At 39.7% G+C, this 11,140-nt stretch overlaps 1 protein-coding gene across 3 annotated transcripts in view; it reads left to right on the top strand.

Moving 5' to 3' along the window:
• Positions 1-11,140, top strand: part of AP1G1 (adaptor-related protein complex 1, gamma 1 subunit) — a 95,354-nt gene that overhangs the window by 76,858 nt on the left and 7,356 nt on the right. For all 3 annotated transcript variants that reach the window (XM_011961848.1, XM_011961862.1, XM_011961856.1), the window contains 5 exons: positions 471-575; positions 1,549-1,690; positions 1,888-2,014; positions 8,133-8,240; positions 8,370-8,530. In XM_011961848.1, the coding sequence (XP_011817238.1) occupies positions 471-575; positions 1,549-1,690; positions 1,888-2,014; positions 8,133-8,240; positions 8,370-8,530 (643 nt within the window). The remainder of the gene's footprint in view (positions 1-470; positions 576-1,548; positions 1,691-1,887; positions 2,015-8,132; positions 8,241-8,369; positions 8,531-11,140) is intronic.

The following is an 11,140-nucleotide window of genomic DNA, read 5'->3' on the forward strand; positions in this document are numbered from 1 at the left end:
AAAAAAAAAAAAAAAAATGGTATTGAATTACTTTTAAAATTCTGAACTGGAAGAATGTGGGGTCAACATTTTGATGCTCTGACCCTTTTATAGATTAAAAATTATTTAAAAATTATCAAAGAAGAGAATGAACAGTACAAATTTTTTTTGTGGCAAAGTAATAGTTGGTACTTTTGTCTAGCAAAGTTTAGGGAGTGGCATATATATATGTTTTTTCCACACCATCATTGCTGCAGAAGGGGGGTGGCATGTTTAACAGACAAAAATCTAGTGTTGCAATGAGAATAGTATCATGTGAATGTCAGAGAAATGGATGAAAATGAAGTGTTTTGTTTTTGAAAAATTATATAAATTAAGAAAAGATGAGTATTTCAGTATTATAACCAGAAAATTCTGGCTTATTAAACATCTCTGCTTATTTGTGAATTTTCTTTTGGGTATTTGATTTTGTTTGTCATTTTATCCTATAGCCGAATTAAGAAAGTGGTTTCCATCTATGGAAGCAGCATTGATGTGGAACTCCAGCAGAGGGCAGTAGAATATAATGCACTTTTCAAGAAATATGACCACATGAGGTGAGCGAAAGAAACTAAGCAATGCGTGTATATCTTAGCATCCTGACTAAATTGTCATGGTAATCCATAAAGAAGATTCATTCCTTCTGCTTTATTAATTGGTCCTCATATCCCTATTTAGTTCTAATTGCTTGACTGCTTTTGTTTTGTCCATTTTCTGTTCTGCCTAGTCTCTAAAGAAATAAATTAACTCCCTTCTTTCATTCCACCTCCAACCCTTACATTTTTTTTGGTATGGAAAGTTTGCTTTATTTTCTATTTTATTTAGTGAAGAAGTGGGAGGCCGGGTGTGGTGGCTCACGCCTGTAATTCCAGCACTTTGGGAGGCCAACGTGGGCAGATCATGAGGTCAAGAGATTGAGACTGTCCTAGCCAACATGGTGAAACCGCATCTCTACTAAAAATACAAAAAAATTAGTTGGGCGTGGTGGCGCACGCCTGTAGTCCCAGCTACTCGGGAGGCTGAGGCAGCAGAATCATTTGAACCTGGGAAGTGGATGTTGCAGTGAGCCAAGATCATGCCACTGTACTCCAACCTGACGACAGAGTGAGACTCTGTCTCAAAAAAAAAGAAGTAGGAGTTGTATTTTTTTAAGACAAATAATCTCATTCAAATTCCATTACTGTTAACATTTTAGTGTTTGTCATCTTGTTTTCTTCTATTATGTAGTATCTTCTTGACTGTTAATACCTATGGATTTACCTTTCTTTCATCTCAATCTCCCTACCACTGAAATATATGCTTTGGGATTTAGCTGGACAGTCTTTTTATTCAAGATTTTTTTGTCTGCCCTTAATCCAGCCAGGAATTTAGGTCATGTATTCTTGTAATCTACCTTCTATTTTAGTGTGTGTGTTGGATGGGGAGGGGAGATGGATCTCCATGCCTGGGCTCAACATAGTTAATGGTGATTATTTTAGGTAGGGAATCTAGGTTAACTGCCTAGAATTTAACCACTTCAGATTCTTCTAGGTCTGCCCTACTTGAGAGAATGCCTGTCATGGAAAAAGTGACCACAAATGGCCCTACTGAGATTGTGCAGACAAATGGAGAGACAGAACCAGCTCCGCTAGAGACCAAACCGCCACCCTCTGGGCCACAGCCCACCAGCCAGGTAGCCAGCCTTTCACTTGCTCATCTGGGGCTTCTTACGATTTTATAGTCCCTTATAGCTTGTCTCTTAGCTGAGTCCTTTTAATGTTCCTAGGTTCGTTGATGATTTCCTTCCTTATTTTTACATATTGAAAGAGCTTTGCTTTAGATGTAAACTAGACAAATAATAATGAATTGAGGTGTTGTTACCTTGTTTAGGCCAATGATTTATTGGATTTGTTGGGAGGAAATGACATAACACCTGTTATTCCAACTGCACCTACAAGCAAACCATCTTCTGCTGGTGGAGAACTTCTTGATTTGCTGGGAGACATCAACCTTACAGGTGAGGCCAGTCTGGAGCTATTTAATACCTGGGAAAAGATAGAGGCCTTGGGGAAAAACTAAACTGAACCCAGACTTTCCAGCATGTGAATTATTTGAAGATGGGAGAGGCTAAATGAGAAGCAAGAGTCAAATCTTCACAATATCCGGGTTATACGTTGTCATGCTAATGCTCTTAAGATAATTTATAGGGATTTCTTAAAGGCAAACTTCTAATTTTGGGTGAATAAATTATTCATAGTTTTTTAAGATAGAAACTACTTTCCTTGGCCGGGCACAGTGGCTCACGCCTGTAATCCCAGCACTTCGGGAGGCCGAGGCAGGCAGATCACCTGAGGTCAGGAGTTCCAGACCCGCCTGGCCAACATGGTGAAAGCTCTCTCTATTAAAAATACAACAGTTAGCCGGGTGAGTTGGTGCATACCTATAATCCCAGCTACTCAGGAGGTTGAGGCAGGAGAATCGCTTGAACCTGAGAGATGGAGGTTGCAGTGAGCCGAGATTGTACCACTGTTTACTGCAGCCTAGGTGACAGAGCAAGACTCTGTCTCCAAAAAAAAAACTACTTTCCCTTTCAAGCTCAAAAAATATATCCTGTATCACCTTTGCTTTTAGTGTCCGCAGACATGACTTCTTCTTGGTTCCTTCCCACTCATGGTTAGTTTTCAGTAGCTGTGACCATTTGTGGAGAGATGTTAACCTACTGCCTACCTTTTATCTTACTTCCCTTCCACACTTTCTGTAATTAAAGCAACTGAAGGAGCAATCACTCATAATATTCAAACATAACTTTTCATTTGGGAATATTTTTTCTTTTGTTCGTATATAACATTCATTTGTAATCGACATGTTCAGCAATATGATAAACCCAAGTCCAATACAACTTTTTTTTTTTTTTTTTGAGATGGAGTGTTGCTCTGTTGCGCAGGCTGGAGTGCAGTGGCACAGTCTTGGCTCACTGCAACCTCCACCTCCTGGGTTCAAGCGATTCTCCTGCCTCAGCCTCCTGAGTAGCTGGGATCACAGGTGTGCACCACTGTGCCCTCCCTAATTTTCGTATTTTTAGTAGCAATGGGGTTTCTCCATCTTGGTCAGGCTATTCCCGAACTCCTGACGTCATGATCCACCTGCCTCGGCCTCCCAGAGTGCTGGGATTGCAGACGTGAGCCACTTTGCTCGGCCTTTTTTTTTTTTTTGAGACAGTCTCACTCTATCACCTAGACTGAAGTGCAGTGGCGTGATCTCAGCTCGCTGCAACCTCTGCCACCCGGGTTCAAGCAGTTCTCCTGCCTTAGCCTCCTGAATAGCTGGGATTACAGGTACCTGCTACTGCGCCTGGCTAATTTTTGTAGTTTTAGTAGAGACAGGGTTTCACCATCTAGGCCAGGGTGGTCCCGACCTCGTGGTCCACCCGCCTTAGCCTCCCAAAGTGCTGGGATTACAGGTGTGAGCCACCGTGCCCAGCCCACAACTTCTGTCCTAAATAGCAGTGTAAAGTATAGCTGAAAGGTTAAAGTGTCTTTTTTTTGGAGACATAGTCTTACTCTGTCAGCAAGGCTGGAGTGCAGTGCAGTGGCACGATCTCGGCTCACTTCAAACTCTGCCTCCCGGGTTCAAGCAAACCTCCTTCCTCAGCCTCCCGAGTAGCTGGGATTATAGGTGAATGCCACCATGCCCGGCTACTTTTTTGTATTTTTAGTAGAGACGGGGTTTTGCCGTCTTCTTTAAAAGGATAATGGAGAGTTAAAGCATACCTGACCTTGAGTAAAAAATAGACATAGGATAACAAGTTGGATGGTTAGCTAAGCTCATTCCCACAGGCTGATTTTTTTTTTGGAGACGGAGTCTTGGTCTGTCGCCCAGGCTGGAGTGCAGTGGCCAGATCTCAGCTCACTGCAAGCTCCGCCTCCTGGGTTTACGCCATTCTCCTGCCTCAGCCTCCCGAGTAGCTGGGATTACAGGCGCCCGCCACCTCGCCCAGCTAGTTTTTTGTATTTTTTTTAGTAGAAATAGGGTTTCACCGTGTTAGCCAGGATGGTCTCGATCTCCTGACCTCATGATCCACCCGTCTTGGCCTCCCAAAGTCCTGGGATTACAGGCTTGAGCCACCGCGCCCGGCCCTGATTTTTTTTTTTTTTTCCCTAATACAGTGGAGTCAGAGAGTATAGGATTTATATCTATGTCTTAACAAAATTTCAAAATGTAACTTGTCATGTACTTATGAATCATTTATAAATGGTCAATTTCAAATCCTCAAATGCCAAAACTATACTGGATAACTGGCAAAGAAAAAACAACCCCATAGTTAAACCATAGCATATACTTCACCAAACATGTTAGTATTTCCATGTTAGTATATAGCCTTCATAATTATAATTTTAGGTGACTAATACTTTATCAACAAGCTAGCACTATTGTTTACTCAGTTCCTTAGTATTGGGTAGTTTGGTTTTTTTTTTTTTGTTTGTTTAAAAACAGAGCCTTGCTCTGTTGCCCAGGCTGGAGTACAGCAGCACAATCTCAGCTCACTGCAGTCTCTGCCTCCCGGGTTCAAGTGATTCTCCTGCCTCAGCCTCCCGAGTAGCTGGGATTTATAGACATGTGCCACCATGCCCAGCTAATTTTTGTATATTTTTAAGTAGAGATGGCGTTTCACCATGTTGTCCAGGCTAGTCTTGAACTCGTGACCTCAAATGATCCGCCTGCATTGGCCTTCCAAAGTGCTGGGATTACAGGCATGACTCACCGTGCCTGACCAGTATGGGGTATTTTGTTTCTAGATTTTTCTTACCTAGTGGCCTCAACAAATATTACATCAATTTGTTCTTATTTTAGATTAATTTTGTAGACTAAGTAACTTAGTCCTTCTGAATCTGGTTAAAATTAGGATGATTAATACTTACTGCATAAGGTATTTGTCAGGCCCATTGACCTATTCAGTGCATGATACATAGTAGTCACTTGGTAGATATTATTTACCTTTTCCTCAATTTATATGTTTAACTGCACAATCATAAGCATTGTATATTATTATTTTTAAAAGCCCTATTGGGTGAAAATTTGGTCTTATTATATTTTATTTTTATTATTATTTTTAAAATTTTGTAGCCCTCTGCCGGACTTGACCAGCAGGGAGGGGCCCTATTATTTTTTGATCACAGGGAATGTTTAATATTTATTCACATATTTGTATTATAGATGAGGTTCCTTTCTGAACATTCTCCTTGTATCCTTAACTCATTTATTGTGAAGTCTTTTTGTTCCTACTTTCTTGTTTTCCTAGTGTTATATGCTAAAGCAAAATGATAAAATATTAAAAAGTCTGGGTTTTCTTTCCTTATTCATAATGTGTTTTAAAGATGTTTTTCCACTTTTTACATTAAATTTTAAAATTTTGAATTCTAGATCTCTTAATTTATCATTACAGTTTTACCCCATTATATAGAAATTTAAGTCAGTAGAAACTCAGAAGTAGATTTAGCATGTGTTTTTAAAGGATTTGGAGCAGTAAGTTTCTGCTCTTCTCCCGAACTACCTTGCTATACTTTTACAGGACCAAAAAAAGTGAAAATTTGAGGTAGTTGGGGACCTATATGCTGCCTGTATATCTTGAGTAGCCTCTGATTTTCCATGAGAATACATTTCTAAAATAGTTTTGAAAATGGGAATTGGGGAAAATTTTGTCGATTAGATTTTTTAGACTAGGAGAACCATAGGAGTTTTTGTTTGTCTACTTCATTGGTAATCTGCTGGACTGCACAAATGGTGTTTGCATTTATTTCAGCTTCTTGTGCTTGCTTAGCCATCTGTATTTCTGTTTTCTTTGCTAATTTTTAGTATGTCATTTACTTTGTTTTTGAGACAGTGTCTTGCTCTGTCACCCAGGCTGGAGTGCAATGGCGCGATCTCTGCTCACTGCACCCTTCACCTCCCAGGTTCAAGCCATTCTCCTGCCTCAGCCTCCCGAGTGGCTGGGACTACACGTGCGTGCCACCACACCTGGCTAATTTTTGTATTTTTAGTAGAGATGCTATGTTGGCCTGACCTCAGGCCAACTCCAGGAGGTCAAACTCCTGACCTCAGGTGATCCACCTGCCTCGGCCAAAGTGCTGGGATTACAGGCATGAGCCACCACACCCAGCCTGTCATTTACTTTTCTAGTGTTCTTTAGTATCTTTTTTTCTCCTCATTCTTGCTGTCAGTTTCTTAAAAAAAAAAAAGATGATATTCTAGCCTTCCTTTATTTCATTGTGTTAATGCTTTTGTAAATGGCATATTTTCAGTTAATTTCACAAGTAGTTTGAAATCTATTTAAATATAAAATACATTCTCTTACTTTTGCTGTATTTTCTTACGCTGCTTCTTCGAATCTTGATTTCCCCCATGTTCTATGAATTATCTTCTATTGTGTGATTGTCAAGTTGTTCTTACTTGGAAAGATTTAATAAGAATGGTAATCTATTTCTTTTTCCCACCCCACTTTATACCACCCCTCACAGGGTGTGTGTGTATGTGTGTGTGTGTGTTAAAATTTGTTATACAGCATTTAACATCTACAAAATTTAATGAGTGTTTTGATCTACCTAGTTTGTAAAATAAAATATTAAGAGGGTTGATGTTCGTTGTGTATTTCCCTCTCATCCCATTTCTTTTTGATTCCAGAGGTAACTACTGTCTATCCTAAAGTAATGTTTAACATTGGTGTTTGCCATTCCTGTGCATTTCTTGATATAGTATATAGTATTGTTTTGCCAGTTTTTACCTTTTTAGACATGGTATCCAACTGAATGTGTTCTTTTCTGCACCTGTTTTTGCTAAACGTTGTAATTGTGAGAATGAGTTATCAATAATCCATGTTGTGTATTTCTAGGGAACTCACTTTTTACTGTTGTACATGTGTAGTATTTTAGTATATCAATATATCAGTTTACTTATTCATTATCAAGATGACATTTTGGTTGTTTCCAGTATTTCACCATTAGAAGTGTTCCTGCTATGAATGCTTTTGGATGTATCTCCTAGTGAACACATGCAAGAATTAATTAAAAGCATTCCTAAGAAGGGGTAATGGGTTTTCAACTGGGGAAGATTGTGCCCTCCAGAGGTTGGCAGTGTCAAGATATTTTTGGTTGTTACAACTGGGAGGATGCTACTGTCCAATGCGTAAAAGCCCAGGGGTGCTACTTAATATCCTACAATAAACAAGGCAGCCCCCTACAACAAAGAATTAGGAAGCCTAAAAGCTGTTACCGTCAAGGTTGAGAAACCTCAGTTTAAGGATATACTGATGTTCAACTCTACTGTTGCCAAATTACTCTCTAGATTGGTTGTACCAGTTCACCTTCCTATAGCAGAGCTTAAAATTTCCCATTGTTCCATGTTCTTGCCAACATCTGGAATTATCAGGTATCGAAATTTTCACCATTCTGATAGACAGGAGGTAGTATCTCACTATAATTTTAAATTCCACTTCCATCATTACTGGTAAAATTGAACATCTTTTTGTAAGATTCCCTTTTCATTCAGGTTTCCTCTTTTGTGACTTGTTTTTATATCTTGACACTTTTAAATTGGGTTATCCATTTCTTACTGGTTTATAGAAGACAGTATCGTTTGGATACTTACCCATTCATTACTGTATAGCAAACATTTTGGCACGTCTGTGGGCTCTCTCTCTTTACCTTTTTTTTTTTTTTGGTGACAGGGTCTTGCTGTGTCCCCCAGGCTGGAGTTCAGTGGTGTAAGCACAGCTCACTGCAGCCTCAACTTTCCAGGCTCCAGTGATCTTCCCACTGCAGTCTCCCAAGTAGCTGGGACTACAGGCACACACCACCATGCCCGGCTAATTTTTGTATTTATTTATTTATTTATTTTATAGAGACAGGGTCTTGCCATGTTGCTCAGACTGTACTTTTTCTTACAGTATTTTTTAATAAACAGAAGTTGCTTGTTTTAAAGTACTTGAGTTTTTAGTTCTTTCTCTTTGTGGTCTGTGCTTTTTGCATCTTGTTTCAGGAATCTTTTCCTCAACCTGAGATTGAAGTAATTTTCCCTATAATTTCTTGGTAAGCTTTGTCATGCTGTCTAAGGTTAACTTTCCATTGAAATATTTCCTTTAGGTGCTCCAGCTGCTGCTCCTGCCCCTGCCTCAGTCCCACAGATATCCCAGCCCCCCTTCTTGTTGGATGGGCTTTCATCACAGCCTCTCTTCAATGATATTGCTGCAGGTACGATGACTGTTGTTACCATCATTACATAGAGCACTGAGTAATGAGGTGGTTATTAAGAAAAAGAAGTAATAATTCTGCAAGCATTAGGCTGACTACAATAAGACTTATCTCCCTGTACTTTCTCAGGCATCCCCTCCATCACAGCGTACAGTAAGAATGGCTTGAAGATAGAATTCACCTTTGAACGGTCAAATACCAACCCCAGTGTAACAGTGATAACGATACAGGCCTCCAACAGCACAGAGCTAGATATGACGGACTTTGTTTTCCAAGCTGCAGTACCAAAGGTACTACAATGTCTTCTTTAGATGTTTCCTTTGATTAAAGATTGGCTGATTTTTTTTTTCATGTGTTTGGTAAAGGATATGTTTTAATTTTTACAGACTTAATTCAAACTAACAATAAGTTACCTATGGTTCACGGAAGCATATCATTTTTAGTGAATAATTTTTACTAGGTTACAAGTATTCTGATGGTTAGTATTGTAGGATAAAGAAAAACAATTCTAATAGTAGTGAGAGCAGAATTCTATGAGGTGATCAGTTAATGCTCAGGGCATTGAGGATAGGTTAGGCTTTAGTAATACAGTGTTAAAGACCTAAAAACATAAAATCTGGCATAGGATGAAAGTTAAGTAAGATGAGAGACTTTGTCTATCTGGTATTATCTTCTAGTTAACCAGATCAGAATTGAAATTTTTTGTGTCTTGATACATAAGTGAGAGAAACATTCCTCCTTCATTAACATCCAATTTATTATAGATATAGTAACTGTTTTTGTGAATCAAAGTTTGGTTTACACCAAATTTTAGTTTAAGGATATTTATGTTCATTTTTCTTTTTCTTTTTTTTTTTTTTGAGACGGAGTCTCGCTCTGTCGCCCAGGCTGGAGTGCAGTGGCCGGATCTCAGCTCACTGCAAGCTCCGTCTCCCGGGTTCACGCCATTCTCCTGCCTCAGCCTCCCGAGTAGCTGGGACTACAGGCGCCCGCCATCTCGCCCGGCTAGTTTTTTGTATTTTAGTAGAGACGGGGTTTCACTGTGTTAGCCAGGATGGTCTCGATCTCCTGACCTTGTGATCTGCCCGTCTCGGCCTCCCAAAGTGCTGGGATTACAGGCTTGAGCCACCGCGCCCGGCCTATGTTCATTTTTCAATAGTGAAAAGTCTTGAAGTCGGGTGCAGTGCCTCACGGCTGTAATCCCAGTACTTTGGGAGGCTGAGGCAGGCAGATCACTTGAGATCAGGAGTTCAAGAACCTGGCCAATGTGGTGAAACTCTCGTCTCTACTAAAAGTACAAAAAAAAAATTAGCCGGGCGTGGTGGCGGGTTCCTCTAATCCTAACTACTTGGGAGGCTGATGAAGCAGGAGAATCGCTTGAACCCAGGAGGCTGAGGATGCAGTGAGGTGAGATTATTATGCCACTGCACTCCAGCCTAGGTGACAGAGCGAGACTCCATCTTAAACAAAGAATTCTGAATAAAGAAAAGTTGAGAATGAGGAGTGGGTAGTTTTTCTTAAAAAGATGAGACAGTAAGTATTTTAGGCTGCTATCTGGTCTTTATTGGTACTCAGTTCTGCTCTTATAGTACAGAAACAGCTGTAGATGACATGTCAATGAATGAACATAGTTCTGTTCCAATAAAATGTTATTTGCAAAATCAGATGTTGGGCCATTCTTGGCCAGTGGGCTATAGTTTGCAAGCCACTGGTTTAGACTGCGCTAACCTAATCTTGGCAGTGGCATGTGAAATACGGCATTTAGACATTCTGACAACACACTTTTGGAAACTGAGGATGTTTTATTTGTTTGTGGGTACTGCTGATTTGCACTCTTTTTTTATTTTTTCTCCATCCTCTGACTCTCATGCAAGCTTCTTTGCTTACACTTTGTAGGAGCCAGAATAATTTAGATGTTTAAGAAGCAGTTAGCTGGACAGGGTGGCTCACACCTGTAATCCCAGCAATTTGGGAGGCTGAGGAGGGTGGATGGCTTGAACTCAGGAGTTTGAGACCAGCCTGGGCAACATGGTGAAACCCCGTCTCTACCAAAAATACAAAAAATTAGCCAGGCACAATGATGTGTGCCTGTGGTCCCAGCTACTCAGGAGGCTGAGGTGGCAGAATCACTTGAACCCAGGAGGTGGAAGTTGCAGTGAGCCAAGATCGTGCCACTGCACTTTAGCCTGGGTGATAGAGCGAGACCCTGGGTGATAGAGTGAGACCCTGTCCAGAAAAAAAGAAGGAAAAAAAAAGGGGGAGCAGTCGTGTCAAGTGGTGAAAGACCACTAATGAACTCTAGAGCCATTCTGTTTGGATTTCAATACTAGTTGTATAACATGAAGAAAGTCACTGAACCTCCATGCCTTGGTGTCTTCATTTGCAAAGAGGGTGGTGATAAAGATAGCTACTTCCTAAGGTTGCTTAAAGGAATAAATAAGTGTTTTGAATTAGGCACTGTTTGAAGCACTTTTCATCTGTTCCATGCTCAGTATATTTAGGTGCTGCAACTTAGGTTTTATACTTGTTACTTTAGGCTGCTGCTCCAGACTTATCACCTCTGCTATTAAAACATGACCTTATTTTTGGTAGTACCCTTTATAGTGCAGCATGATAATGTATTTTCAACTTAAAATGTCATATTTTATAGGTTCTACTATGTACTATTTTTGTGTTTTAATGTTTCTGAAATTGGGGTATATTTTAAAATTGATATCGTCATAATTCAATGGGCAGCATGTTTTCTGTCTCAGTGGTACATAAAATAATGTTGTGAATTACAATTGATGGTATCTTACATTTAATGAAATATAGTAGTAATGAATAATATTTTAGCTTATATAATTTAATGTGGCAGTAGAATTATGAATAAGACCCAATATTTTTATATATTTTATATA

Source organism: Colobus angolensis, unplaced genomic scaffold (genome assembly GCF_000951035.1).
Source record: "Colobus angolensis palliatus isolate OR3802 unplaced genomic scaffold, Cang.pa_1.0 Scaffold116, whole genome shotgun sequence".
Lineage (NCBI taxonomy): Eukaryota > Metazoa > Chordata > Mammalia > Primates > Cercopithecidae > Colobus > Colobus angolensis.